General features: G+C 38.9%; 2 protein-coding genes across 3 annotated transcripts; both read left to right on the top strand.

Moving 5' to 3' along the window:
- Positions 1-195: 195 nt before the first annotated feature.
- Positions 196-5,477, top strand: LOC113685756 (synaptotagmin-1). Its single transcript, XM_027203302.2, has 6 exons — positions 196-810; positions 1,705-1,973; positions 2,589-2,635; positions 3,154-3,508; positions 3,875-3,998; positions 4,501-5,477. The coding sequence occupies exons 1-6, from the start codon at positions 732-734 to the stop codon at positions 4,995-4,997; spliced, it is 1,371 nt and encodes a 456-aa protein (XP_027059103.2). The 5' UTR covers positions 196-731; the 3' UTR covers positions 4,998-5,477.
- A 2,584-nt stretch (positions 5,478-8,061) lies between these two features.
- On the top strand, positions 8,062-13,588 carry LOC113685690 (proton-coupled zinc antiporter SLC30A8). 2 transcript variants are annotated; one of them, XM_027203223.2, is made up of 7 exons: positions 8,062-8,438; positions 10,429-10,575; positions 10,708-10,873; positions 11,318-11,468; positions 11,876-11,981; positions 12,451-12,585; positions 13,281-13,588. In XM_027203223.2, exons 1-7 carry the CDS (start codon positions 8,267-8,269, stop codon positions 13,448-13,450), a joined length of 1,047 nt encoding a protein of 348 aa, XP_027059024.2. In that variant the 5' UTR covers positions 8,062-8,266; the 3' UTR covers positions 13,451-13,588. The 2 variants fall into 2 exon arrangements, with proteins under 2 accessions (XP_027059024.2, XP_089037779.1); XM_089181653.1 differs by lacking the exon at positions 8,062-8,438 and adding an exon at positions 9,816-9,926.
- Positions 13,589-14,411: the final 823 nt, after the last annotated feature.

The following is a 14,411-nucleotide window of genomic DNA, read 5'->3' as shown; positions in this document are numbered from 1 at the left end:
TTAGATTTCTTCTTCAGACAGGGGGTGTATTTGTGCTCAAATATTTTTGTTGGGAACGATTCTAAAGAGCCTTGTTTCTTTTTGTTTAAATAAGATTTAATTGAAATGCTACTTTTTATTTGGAGAGTGTTATAAATAAAACATCAAACTAATTAAAATGAAGACATTTCCGTAAACCAAGCGTGTAAAAAATGCACATATTTGCTGCACTTCAGAGAGCGCTGCTCACAACTGAATTTCAATGGCTGCATTTGCGTCTGCCCTCGCAACGTAATTATTGGAGTCATTGCTTTTCGTGAGATGTTGCTATCACATCATGAAATCTTGCAGAATTCTGACCACAGAGAGAGCTAATTATCATTAAGACAATCAAGAACCTCGAACGTAGCAACTTGCGTTTTCCCGCAAGTTCTTTACAATTCATCTTCTAGTCTGTTGCCCCGGGGGAAAATATTTATTCAAGCTTTCAGTCGCTTAGGATCTGGTTGCTGACAAAAGACTTACGCCTTTCAACAATTTGGAAGCGTTTTTTCGGAGGATTTTTTTGTAGCATTTCGATTGAAACAAAATTAACCAGCTAACAGAACGCTTATCTTGAAATGAGCGGGCAATGAATCTTTGACTGTGAAACGCAAGAGCGAGGATTCAACAACCGCCCGCCAATTGAGAACACTGAAGAATTTGATCGAAAAACTGACAGTGCCAAGCAAGATATAAACTAACTCGACGAAATGGAACACAGTACCTTGATAACATCCACCAGTTTTACGGGGAACTTTTCGACTACTTCTCCGCCAACAAACGGAACTTGTAAGTTGGTTGATGTCTTACTTATGCGTAGCCAGGTTAATGTAAGTCAATGTGTTTATTGGTATGGAACAAAAGTTAACCTTGATATCTGCTTAACCTTTTAGTGTTGAATATTGAACATTTAATGGAATTTTTACTTAGATTACGGAGTTTGTTGTTTTAACTGGCGTAAGTCAAAAGTACATACATTTAATATTCCTCAATTTGCGAGATAGTTATCAAAACAAACGTTGATAATAACGAATTCACAGAGGGTGGTGTGTAGCCCCTTTCAAATGAAACCAGACTTACACGAAGACAAAAAACACACGATATATCTGTACTTTTAAGCGCAAAATTACTCTATTAACCTCTCCGCACCTTCTTCTCAAAGTAAGAGGTCAAATTTCGTATTTAATAAATCATGGAGAGCTCTTAAATAATCGTGTATCATAACATTGTTATGTGAATTTAGTTCATCGCCTGCGCATTACAAAAATAGATTCGCGACTCAGTCCCGCAGTCGTTTGAGTTCGTATCGTTTTCTTTTCCCAGTTAGCACCTTTGTGTAAGATTTCATTCCATGCTCAAACGAGCAGGTTATGTTTATGTATTTTAGGAAAAGTATTGTTATTAAATTCCAAAAATGAATAGCCAGGCTCATGCACATAGGTCCGCAAAGCGTCCGTACAGAAATTAAACAAACAGAAAAAGGTACAAACAAGCATTGATAGACGCTTGTCTTCGGTTTTTCGAAATACTTGTTCCTGGGTGCAAATAAAAAAAAAGGATAGAAAGTCTTTCATATTAAGTATCAACTTCCACTCGATCTTGAACAACACTCTTCAATTTCTGGCTTTTAATTCGAATTTCGTTCATTTTGATATGATGCACTGTTATATTTTCTTATCACAGTGGTAGACAAGTACGCGGGCGCAGCCATTGCATTCGTTACAGGAAGCAAGGCTGGGTTGGTCGTAGGAATCATCGTAGCAATCATCATTGTCATAGTGGTATTGCTGTGTATCCGTCAAGCTTATAAAGGATTGAAGGAGGCAAAGGAGAGAGCTTTGACAAAACTTGAAGCTCTGATAAAGAGAGATGCAAGCGTTGAATTGCCTGATGCCGCCCCCGATTTGGAGTTGACAGCAGTGCAGCCGGCCTCAACGGATAAAAAGAAACTGGTGAGGAATATGATAGCAATTAGTTTGTTTAGTTTGATATCTAGTTTAAAGGTCAAAGTATAAACTCTTAAAGCAAAGTTTTTTTTATTGATGGTTTGGTGCAGAGGTCAAATGATGTTTGTTTCATTTACAAGACTGAGTTGCTAATCTACATTGGCCACCGCAAAGAATTTCAAAGCTGACGTTTCGAGCGTTAGCCCTTCGTCTTCCCTGACGAAGGGCTAACGCTCGAAACGTCAGCTTTGAAACACTTTATGGTAGCCGATCTACGTTATCAACTCAGTTAATTATACCAAATTACCTTTTAATACTCTACCACCGGCGCAGCACCACAGTTTGAATAGAAACTTACCACCCGGCTTTTTATACAGATGTTTGTTTCAGTCGCGCGGTTACTCATAACGGACATGGACACGCATTACAGACCTATCTTGACCCTTACCAATCGAAAAAGCAGTGGGCGTACAAAGAGCTCAAATCTGAGTTGCAGACGCATACGCAGGCAGCTTCTTATCGGCGCCTGTCGTAGCACCGTGTGATCAAAATGCAACGAGCATGCGCGACTACTCAAGAAAGGGCCGCCTAACAGGTTAATTTACCGTTTGATTCTTGTAGGAAAATCTTGGAAGGATCAAGTTTTCTCTTGCTTACGACGAAGAACTGTAAGTAGAGATACTTATGCAGGAGTCGTAGAACTAAACTTTTTCTTCCAACTTCTTGGCAGAGAAAAAATTGTAGAAGTTTAAAACATAATTCTAAGTCAATAAAAGGAATCTCCCAACGGGTTTCATTCCTAAACCTGCTGTCACATGAGGGTTGACTTTGTTATGAGAAGTCGTTCTTACCTCAAATTCTCCATGAAACAAACAATATTCTAGATTCAAATTAGACCAAAAACAAAGGAGAAGCAAAGCCCCATCGTGGTTATCCGCTACCACCACTCAATATCTTTATCCGTATTCATCCGTGCGACACTCCCGCCCTTAATTATTGGGACACTTCTCCTGAACAGCGTTTAGGATGTCCATTCACCCTTCTTCCCCCTTCCAAAGCCGTTCGTTAGATATGCTTCCATGGAATTTGCAGACCAAGATTGAGAGGGGCAGGATGGGAGAATTGAATTTCTCTCAAGTTTTCCAAGTTGAGGTCCATTTATTTCGATGGTAATTATTTTTTGCAGATCTGAATTAAGAGTAAAAGTTTACTTCTGCGACGGATTGCCAATGAAATTCGTAGGTGGAACAGTTTACACTTACGTTGAAGTAGAAATGTTTCCCTTTCATCGAATGACTCCAACTAAACCGCGAACAAAGTACATCAGAAACGAATTTAGTCCTGTTTTCAACGACGAGGTTCGTATCAAAATTCTCAAAGAAGAAGTCGACGATCAAAAGATGTATCTTCACGTGTGTGACTACAATCAGATCTCAACCAGAGATTTGATTGGCTCCTACAAGTTAGAGCTTGATGACGTCAGCTTTAAAAGTAAAGCCAAAGAAACTACGTATGAAGGCGACCTGAAATGGATCGATTCGGTGAGTGACACTTTGTTCTATGATTGCGCATTCGCAACGCCATGCAACGCCGTAGTATGGATTCAAAATTGAACCGTTGATTGCATTTTGCATTAATTTTACAACGATTATAATCAGTTAACCGAGAGACAAGCATTTAAAAACTGCTGTGTGTCACTGTTAGAATTTCATGGGACTTGTATCGACTTTTCGTCGCTTCTTATCACGTATCCATTAGTTTCCCGCCAAAGTGTTCTCCGTCCTTTCGTTTCCCTCCACGATGTGTAACGCTGACGACAGTTTTCGCTCATTTTCCCGCCAAATTTTTATATCTCTGAGGCACCCTTCCTCCGCGCTCGTTTAAACACTTTTTATTATCTTTTTCAGGTCCGTGGCGCAGAGCGCGGTGATATTCTGATATCGATGCGATATTACGGAGGAAATAGCGAATTAACTGTCAAAATTAAGGAGTGTAAGGGACTGAGACCCTCCCCCGGAAAAGTGTCTTGTAGTAAGTATTTCCTCGATTTTTATCATCATTTAAATTTTGATAAATAGTTAAATATTCACGGGTGCAGCCTCTATAAAAGTTTCTTAAACTTTGAGATCTAAACGTACAGGCACGAAGAACATATGACGAAAATACAACTTGCCTACGACGAAAATACGAGGAAACAAACAAACGAACAGACGAGTAAACGAACAGTCGAACAGTCGAATACACGAGCACACGAACAGCCGAACAAACGGGCAAACGAACAAACAAGCAAACGAACAGACGAACAGACGAACGGACGAACGGACGAACGGACGAAACGGACGAACGGACGAACGGACGAACGGACGAACGGACGAACGGACGAACGGACGAACGGACGAACGGACGAACGGACGAACAGACGAACAGACGAACAAACGAACAAACGAACAGACAAACACAAAAACCTACGAACAAATAAAGTATAAGGAGTATTAGGTGCTCTTTGCTTACGGTTCTCTCTATTTAACTACAGACTCCTACGTCAAGCTTCACCTTGTGCGAGGCTCAAAAATAATAACGTCAAAGAAAACAAAGGTGATGAAGAAAAACCTCGAGCCAAGATTTGAACAAGAACTGCAATTCATAGTAGAGGAAGATCTTTTAGACGAAGTCAACCTCATTATACATGTCAAAGACAAGCCGCTGATTGGTCGAAAACGTCTCATAGGCGAGCTTTGCATTGGTTGCCAAGGAGTTGGACAGGCGCTTGCGCAATGGCAGCTTATGGTAGAGAAGGAAGTGGTGATGTGGCATCAACTTGAACTATTGAATATTGTGCCGGGAAAAACAGATCTTCAAACCACCATGGCAACTTTGCATGGCTGGGAATCGACTTCGGAGGAGGAGAGCGAGGAGGATGAGGGGATATTCACAGGACTCTTACCCGGTGGCTTATTTTCTTCAAACAATGATAAACCTGCAAAAAAACCTAAAAAGCAAAAACTGTCAAAAAAGCAGTCCAAACTTTGACAGCTTTGTTTCGCTACAAAACAACGTTAATTTGGATATACTTATTCAACCCTTATGCATGAACTCACCCAACGCATCTTCGACCCAGATTCCGCTCGCAAAAGTTGTTTGAAGTTTGGGCCGAATGTGGAGATGTGGCAAAGTCATTACGCAATGTTCCTACATTGCCTTTCAGCAAAAATAACGACAACAATGATCTGAAAACGAAAAAATTCAAAACGGGGTGTTTCTCCGGCTCCGCGAACTCAAAATGACGACAGAAAATAAAAGCTTAGTTCGTAATCCGAAGCCCTTACAAAAAATCATTGGCAAATACAATAAAAATTTAGTACTGGAGCTGGTTATTCTTAAAGGTTAAAGTCACTTTGGTTAGAAGCTTTTCAGAGAAATGTGTGACTATTTTGAAAAATAATTGTGACAGATTTTGAATAACTGTACATTATTTATATTGCGATTGTAATAAAGTTTCTTGTTGCTTTTCCCGTTGTTAATTGAATTGAGAATCCCTCACTTAAAACGGGATAACAAAAATTTTAAATTTAGTGTCTTAAGTAATCCATGATTGCATTGCTTTTTCTTAACTTCGTTCTGTGATTGGTCCAGAAAACTCCCACCTCCCTCTTAGCCAATCAGAATTTAAATTAAAACCGATTGAACCTGGGTCGAGGGAGTTTTCCCGCGCTTTAAGGAGTCTTGCACAATTTTATCAACGATTTTGGTACCTAAATATAAGATGGATTAAAATTTTTTTTCTTAATTTCTGTGTCTGAGTAAAACTTTGTTCGATCGATATTGGACACTTTTAGGTTCTAAAACGGCTAGGACTACGAATTCGACGACAATGGGGAAAATAGAGCAAGCGAAAAACATACAAAATGTACGTAAAATTTTACTGCAGAGGTTAGGTCTTGGATTCAACGAAATGGTCCTAAAGGTCTCTATGAACGGGAGGGGATAAAATGATGATAAAACGAGAAATGAAAACTATTACCGCTAGAGAGCGATAAAAAATAATAATGATGGTCTTGCGTTTGCACATGGGAAAGAAACCTAAAGCACGCTCTTTTTATCATGAATTATACATCGTCGTATGAACATGCTCTTAAAAGATTATTTTCGTTTTCGAGTAGCAATGATTTCTATTAGACTAAACAATGCAATTCCTTTGACATATTCCCTTGCAGAACAAATATCAAACAGTTTGCGTTATGTTTCCATGGACCTAAATTTTTAATTCTCTGAATATAGAAATCCAAAATATTGGCACACTCTCCCTGTTTAAATCTAAATTGCGAAAATTACTCATAAGTTAAGTCCTTTTTTATTCTTCTTCATTTATTTATTTATTTTTTGTATTATTATTTTTTTTCTTACTTTTCTCACGCTACTTAAATATATGTTCGTTTGAGTACCTGCTATTGTTGTTGTTGTTTTGTATGTGTGTGTCCTTTCCATTTTAACCTAAAATATCTTGTTCCTAAATCACGCCATAAAACTGATACCTCACTGTTATATAATATGAGAAGCCTGTAACTCGCATAAGTCTCATGGTTTCCCTGTGGGTTTCCTCGCCTCATGCTAAATCTTCAGCTATATCATATGTATATATATGTAATTCCTTTTTTATTTCTTCTGACGTATAATAATTACAAAATGGCAAAATAAAAATAAAAAAACAAGCTTCAATCATGATCTCAAACATTTTAAGACTCGTTGATCATATGATAAATTAATCATCGACTGAGTTCAATCAGGCCAGACAGGAAAGTATCGAAAAATACTTTGCTCTTGGTCATGACGCACAGTCATGCATCTCCTCGAGTCAAATACTTTCCCGTGCAGCCCTCCCACTCAATCAATATGTAGACTATATATACCTTTTGTAACGATTAAATCCCCTCGCATGCATTAAAGCGGGATTTTCATGAGAGATTTTCCTCCGTGAAACAGCTGCAGAAAAACAAACCATCGAAACAATTACCTTAAAAATCTTAATCCATCCCAGTAAAAGCCTGCGAATTCAAATTTAAAAAACTAGAAAACTAAGATTATTTTATGTTAACCATTTAAGATCCGAAATTAAGGATGGTATCAAGATGATTTGTTCTTCCTTTCAGCCTTTTCAATTATTGTTAAAAAACACGTTTTAAACCCTATAGTACATATAATTGACATAAGATGTCTGAGCCTCACGCAGGAGGTTAATATTGTCAATATCGCTGGGACATTTAAATGATAAGTGCAAATATTGCCTCTTAAACGAAAATAAACATTTCCCTCTTCCAGTTTTCCAATCATTTTAGCTTTATATAAAAAAAAAGCTTTTCAAGGAAGATTGAATTTTTTTCGAACTCTTAAGTTCAGCGTACTGCTGGCTGTAATCAGTAAACAAAACTCAACTGCTGTAATTAAATTCTTGTCAAGATCAATTATATTTCAGGAAAAGTATCATTATAACAAGGTTTAGTTCAACCGCACAGTACGAAAAGCGAGGCTAATTTCCACACCGTCGTTTCGATAAATATCTGGGGGACTTTGCGATACAATTCAGCTGAATTTCGATTTGTTCAAACATGTGATTTCTTAGTGGAGACTAAGAGATCGTCTCTTGATCTAGACATGATCTACACGGGGTGATTTCATTACTTTTCAGAAAGGCTGCACTATATTTAGACGGCTTAAATCTGCCAAACTTGTTCGACCCTGAATGATAAAATAAATTTGGAAATTTACGGTTTGAAAGAATAGAAGCCATGTTGTTCTGGAATGCAATATTTTCTAGTTTCGAAACAACCTATATCGAACCTTTCATTCAAAAAAGGCACATAATATTAAGTTTGTTACGTAAAAGTTCTCGAATCTTTTTAAAATTACTTAATAATAATAAATTATTTAAATCTTTTTTCCTTCAGCAAGAAAGCCAGCAAGCTGTGTCGCAAGACATCAATAGCCATTTTACTTCCCCGATTTTTAACTTTAATTGCTGCAAAAAGAAAATCATTTAAGTGTCGGGGTTCTCTTAACATCACACTGCTTTGTATGCAAATTTCAAATCAATGCAATTTAAACGCTGCAATATCAAACATGCTTTAAACTTCGTCTTTGTTTTGTCGCTGTTATTTGGTCAACTGTAAGACCAACTTCACGCGTTGCCTAGTGTGATTGGTTGAAATCTCGTGACAATCAAAGCCGAGTAATTTTAATCGTGTGTGAAATTGAAGTTATTCCCAACAGAACGAGTAACTGAAATATACCGTCCGGCGCATAAAATGCGCAGAAATATTATGGCCAGGAACGAATACTCGAAGCTTACTCAAGGCGATGAAGAAATTGGCTGTCAGTTTATAAAGAAGGAAAAAGACAGTCATGAACATGACGCGAGAAAGCGTTTGATTATAGCTTGCGCTTTCTGTACAGTGTTCATCATCTGTGAGGTTGTTGGTGAGTTCTGTGGCTCGATTATATTTATTTTACCCTCTGATGTAATAGCAAACAGTAACAACTAAACATTTTCACTTTGTCAGTGTGGCGAGAGCCGATTTTTATTCAGTCTATTCTTGACAAAAAAAAAAAAAAAAAAAAAAGCCTATGGTTTTACACGATCTTTGCGGAAACGAGTAAATTTAGCCGATGGGTTTTTCTTCTCTGGAGTAAGCCGAATATCGTAGTCAAATATATCTCTGAAGTTAATTGTGTGGCGTTTATTTGCCATTTATATCTCTCCTTCTTTGGAGCATCATGTCAGCATTGACTCTTAGGAAAGAAAATTCTTACATAAGAATAGAAAAACCAGCGGAGATTCAAAGGACTTTCTTCATTCAACCAATACACACTCTAAGTTGTCGCTTTTCATTTTACTATTTGGTACTAAATGGTGTTAAATTGCTTTGACAGTAAAGTGTATCTCTTGACAACGCAAATTGTGCTCCATTCAACTCATTGAAAAACGGAAAAAGCAAATTGTATTTTTAGCAATAAAATTGAAACACAATAGTATTCGATTTCTTCCATATAGACACTGAACGGGAAACTCAATCCGCAGAATTCACGCGAGAACTTTGTAAAACGAATTATTAGTTCGATAGCTTTGTTTGAAGTTTCGATACAACGACAAACACACCATTTGCACAACAGCCGGGTGCAAGCTTCCTTAAAATGTCAAACATGCTTTTGTTTGCGAACCTTATCAGTGTTTTTGTTCTGCTTTCACGGTATCGGCCGTTGAGTGGCATTATGCCCTTACGATGAGTTTTAATGGTTTCCAGAGTGTTGATATGTTTCAATCAAAACCTTTTGACCTATTTTTCTGATCTTCTACCTCGATTATGTAACCTTTTAGAATATATGTATCCTATTACCTTGGCTACACGAGGGACTTTCATCCTTTCTGCGAAACGCAAATAGGAGAATTCTCCACGTAGACTAATGACACCTTGTCTTTATCCAATCAGAAAGCAGTATTCAAAAAAGCTTTTTAATGTCCGCGGTGGGTTTAAATGGTCTCCCTCTGTTTAACCTATGTGAAACACCTACTTAAAAGCCTTTTGATTATTTTTAAATTGGGAAATAAAAGAAATTTCCAACGTTGACCATTCATGCCTCGATTTTTCGGGAGGATTAATTAGTCTAAAGGACCTCCGTTTTTCTTTCCTTCTCTTTTCTCTCCTTCTTTTGGTACGTAAAGTAAATATGTTCTGTTGTAAGCTTGACGATGGCGGCTTACTTCCTGACGCCTATTTACACCTCGTCAGAAAAAAGGCAGCTAATTAGTGATCATTTAAAAGGACCTCTTGTTGCAGCGTTTAGATCACCCCTGATGAAGGCACTAGACAGGAGTGTCGAAACGTTGGGTCTATGAATTGTAACTTCTTCGGTTACATTCATTAAATCTGTAAACCAGAGTAGCATCAAACTATGTCTGAACATAAGGTTGTTGAACACTTCTGTCATTGTTTAGGAAGTAATAAGTTAATTTTCTCCCATAAACTGCTATGCTTTGAGACAAACTGTCCGTGAGCCACTAGTTAAGATAGACCGAATCAAACTTCGAAGGATCTCATCTATTTACAAGTTGAAAGAGAGAAAGATGAGAACTGAAGAGCTTGACGGCGTATAAAGAAATACTTTAAACATCATTTTGTCGGATGTGTGATCTGAGTCTCCCCTCAAGATTCGAGCTCACGGACTTTTCATTTTTGTGGTCTGAAGACTCGTCCATAAGCAGGCCAAAAACTAGATTTATATTTGACTAGCTTCTGCGGACTGTTAGAATCAGAAATGTCGGAGGCTTTGTGCTCAGAGAGACAACTAGATCGTTGATAAATTTGAATGGTGTATGGTCGAGTATAGAAAAAATTCTCAAACATTCGTCAAGAGCGGGATACAAAGAATATTATTTATTAAATTTTATGCTTTTCCCTCTTTGTTCCAGGGGGAGCTTTGGCCAACAGTCTTGCCGTAATGAACGACGCAATCCATCAATTCTTTGACTTGAATTCCTTACTGTTAAGTTTGGCTGCCTCGTGGATCGCAGGATGGAAACCAAACGACAATAAAACATTCGGATATTACAGAGCTGGTAATCCGATTTTCCTTTCTTAATCACATCTTCCTCTTGTTAGTTCTGCTGACATGTAAACCAAGAGATTATCATCTGCTTATAATCTCTTGATGTAAACCCTTTGTAACTGTGTCATTTTTTCATTGGCAGAAATACTTGGTGCATGCGCTGTAATAACCACGATGTGGTTGCTAACCGGCGTGCTCGCATATGAATCAATTTTAAGACTCATCCCAGGCCACAGCGGTCATCACAGTCACATTAACTCCAACGCGATGATATTGACGGCAGCTTTAGCTTTCAGTGCCAATATCGTGTGAGTATGTAACTCAAAAAGGCAAATGTTTCTGAGTGTATACTGTACTTCTTCGTTAGGAGTTGTTTGCTGCGTCTGCAAAAAGAATTTATCTAGGGACTGGTCATTGTTTATCGGTGGGGGAGAGGGGTCGCAGGAGTTTGGTTTTCCCACGGTAAAATTTACGTGATTCCCTCATAAAGTTCTAAAATATTCCTGTGTTCTCCTCTCATCGGCAATTAATTCTCTATGGTCCCCACTGTATACTCTGTTAGCGACGACTGGTCCCCCATCCGCCCCCTCTTCTGAAAACTATGTGATCTGTAATAATACCTCAAAAAATACGCGCTGTGCTCGAGTTTGCGTCTGGACTTGCATCAAAGCACAGTTTCCAATATTTTGTCGTCTGAAAATGCTGCGTACCATTGCGTTTTTACGAATCCATCCCTGTTTACTCGCTTGCAGAATTATTTTCTTGTTGAATGGTCATTCCCATCTTGGAGGCCATCACCATCACGAGACGAACATGACAGTGAAGGCCGCCCTTCTTCACACGCTTGGAGACGTTTGTCATAGTTTCGCTGTGCTGGTTGGCGCAATCCTCATCAAAATTAATGTAAGTTAAAAGTACGAGTATGTGCATGTGTTGTACAGTTGAAGACACTCTAAGAAAGGCACGCGCAGAGGCAACAAAAGCCGTACTTGTTAACTCAGGCGTCCGGAGACTAATGTGGGATGCTGGAGACGTCCTTATGACGAGATTGAGTAACTGGCCATGACTGTGTAACATAGGGAGGTATCAATGTGTTCACTTATCGAGCTTTTTCATTTTGTCTTTATCATAAAAAAGGGTCTCTACGCATTCGACTTAGGTTTCAAAGATTTCTTTCTTTCTCTGAGAACAGCAGTTTTCAGAATACAACAGAAGCACAGAAGCGTAATCTTAACAGAAAACTTTTCCACTGCACACTGATACTTCAGGTGATATTCAACGTTCCTGATGTCTCTCCGTTTGCTTTTCAGCCCTCCTGGGAAATCGCCGATCCAATAATAAGCCTGGTAGGAGCATGCGTGGTTCTGTTGTCAACTTGTCCTGTTTTAAGACAGTCTATCAATATTTTATTAGAAGGTATGGGTTTCCGAATTTCGATGAATAACTCCGAAATACTTGACATATTCAGGAGGCCTGTTGCGTTTGACCCATTTGTTTATGGCTCATCTAACTAGCGGGTTCTGTGTAGCTTAGTGTTAGAGTATTGAAGCGTGAACTACTACTTCTCGGCTGCGGTGCTAGTGCCGTTTCTTGTGGTACGTCGAGGCGAGGGAGGGCACAAAGAGTCAGACACGCGCGAGAGGAGGCGCGCAAAGAGTCGTCTATCTTTTTCGCTTCTCTACTTACGAGTGTCTCGCCCCCGCGGTTTCCTCTAATTTTCCTTGCACTTTCCACGAGCTTTCCTTGCACTTTCCACGAGCTTTCCTTGTACTTTCCTTGTGTCTTCCTTGCGTTTGCTGAGCACTAAACTACGCTCTCTTGAATGACGTTTATTCCGTCTTACTCATTATTTACCTTGTAATAGTTCTAACTGCCTCGTTTTCAGGAGTGCCTTCCAACATAAGGATTGCTGACGTAAGAAAAGATTTGACTAATACGGATCATGTAATAAGCATTCATAAGACGCATGTCTGGTCTATAACCACTGGTAAGACGATCCTATCGGCTCATCTGGTCGTAGGTATGTATCTCTCCAATTGTCAGTTATTATTCTGCACGCTCCTTCGTCCTGTATTAACAGGAAGAAACAGATGTATATAAATCCTATGTCATCATTTTTCGACTCATCTTTCACTCGAGGAAGAAAATGACCCTATTTAAGAGTAATGAAACTCGGGATGGTGGTATATTGTTCCTTGAAGGTGGAGGTTGACTGATTAGTTACCACTGAAGTATTTTAGGTAAATAGTGGACGAATGAGACAAGTTTTCTGTTGCATTTCAAGTAATACCTTCCGAAGCCGAGGCACGCCAATGAAATACAGGTCTTGTATCATTTAAAGATTTGATCCTCGGCCTCAAACCCTCAGGAGCCACTCCGAATGGCAAAAAAGGCCTGAATACGAGTTTGGTTCTCAGCCCAAGAAGATTGAAATGAATTTATTAGGGAAGTGACCAAGCTGATTTTTCTGGGTGAAATATTAACAGTTCTTGACATTGGCACTCATGCCTAGTTTATTCCTTCACCAAAACATAGCGCAATGGTTTTCAAATTACATCATGTAGAAGGTAGGTCTGTGGGAAGATGTGGAAAATAGAATTTTATGGACTGAAATGGACCCAGGTTTTTTCGAGAAAAAAGGCGACACGACCCCATCAGGAATTCCAAGAAGTGTCCCTGAGTTCTCGTCACTGGCTCTTTTGTTTCTCTCGACAGATTCCAGAGCGAATGCCAACACTGTGTTAAAAGAGGCAACACGGAAGATGTGTGAAAAATATCAGTTTTATTACACTTGTTTACAGATCGAAATTCCACGCACTGAATACAGAATTAATATTCAACAAAATAACAAGACAGAAAATACAGAACACGACAATGGAGATTAAGAAATCCTTATGCAAACGAATTAATATCATTCTCGATTGAGAGTGTTCTGAGTACTCTTAGTTAGCAAAAGTTGTATAGAATAGATCACTTTTCTGAAAAACCTGCATTTGCAAATTAAATTATTAACGTGTTTAGCCTTCATGTCTAATGCAATGGTTGAAAGCGAACCCAACTATGGTACTTAATAAAATGAGCACTGTAAAAGGGATCAACTGGGAAGGGCAGGAGTGGGAGGGGAGGAGATACCCGAGGGAGAAGGCCCTCACTTTGTATTCACTGGCTCCCTGCCTCTGCTATTTATTCAACCGCAGAGGTTACTAAAATTAAATTCAGACGATTGGTGACGTGAGGCACGCACACACACAGGTACTAATAGGCTACTTAAAAGACTAAAGGGGTAAGTTTCTAAAGAAACTGTGGTGCTGCGTCGGTGGGAGAGTATAGCAGGTAATTTAGTGTTAACAACTGGGTTGAAAACATAAATTGGCCACCGTAAAGGGTAAAAAAGCTGACGTTTCGAGCGTTAGCCCTTCGTCAGAGCGATTGAAAAGATTAAAAGACTGTATGGTCTGGGCCTCGGTTGTTAGAGGCATGGAAAACGTTATCCACTTACTTATCCGCTGGATAGCGATTTATCCGTTGGATAGCGTTATCTGCCCTTTGAACAACCCGGCCCATTTTTACTAACTCGTTAGGAAACTTTGATCGTATGTGGAACGAGACCATATTTTTTCAGTTTAGTGTTTTATGATAACTTCGAGTCAACAGTCTTGAACCAAATATAATGGATAACAACCTTTAATATTTGCGCTTCTGATTAAGGCGTTCCCACGCGCGCCTTCAGCTCATTAAAACAAAAATATCTAAAATTATTGCTAACCCAATTCTCTTTTTGCATATTTATCATTAAAAGATCATCTTCCAGGAGGAATGCTCAGAATAGTTAGATAGGGCCGAAAA

Source organism: Pocillopora damicornis, chromosome 9 (assembly GCF_964200805.1).
Source record: "Pocillopora damicornis chromosome 9, jaPocDami1.2, whole genome shotgun sequence".
Classification (NCBI taxonomy): domain Eukaryota; kingdom Metazoa; phylum Cnidaria; class Anthozoa; order Scleractinia; family Pocilloporidae; genus Pocillopora; species Pocillopora damicornis.
The sequence above is the reverse complement of the archived record's forward strand: the minus strand, read 5'-3'. Positions and strand labels throughout refer to the sequence as shown.

Bases quoted from the DNA above. Each gene is read 5' to 3' on its own strand.
- LOC113685756 (XM_027203302.2), top strand. From the start codon at position 732: ATGGAACACAGTACCTTGATAACATCCACCAGTTTTACGGGGAACTTT. The intron at 811-1,704 runs GTAAGTTGGTTG...TTCTTATCACAG, and splicing joins TCCGCCAACAAACGGAACTT to TGGTAGACAAGTACGCGGGC. The intron at 2,636-3,153 runs GTAAGTAGAGAT...TATTTTTTGCAG, and splicing joins CTTGCTTACGACGAAGAACT to ATCTGAATTAAGAGTAAAAG.
- LOC113685690 (XM_027203223.2), top strand. From the start codon at position 8,267: ATGCGCAGAAATATTATGGCCAGGAACGAATACTCGAAGCTTACTCAA. The intron at 10,874-11,317 runs GTGAGTATGTAA...ACTCGCTTGCAG, and splicing joins GCTTTCAGTGCCAATATCGT to AATTATTTTCTTGTTGAATG. The intron at 11,982-12,450 runs GTATGGGTTTCC...CCTCGTTTTCAG, and splicing joins TATCAATATTTTATTAGAAG to GAGTGCCTTCCAACATAAGG.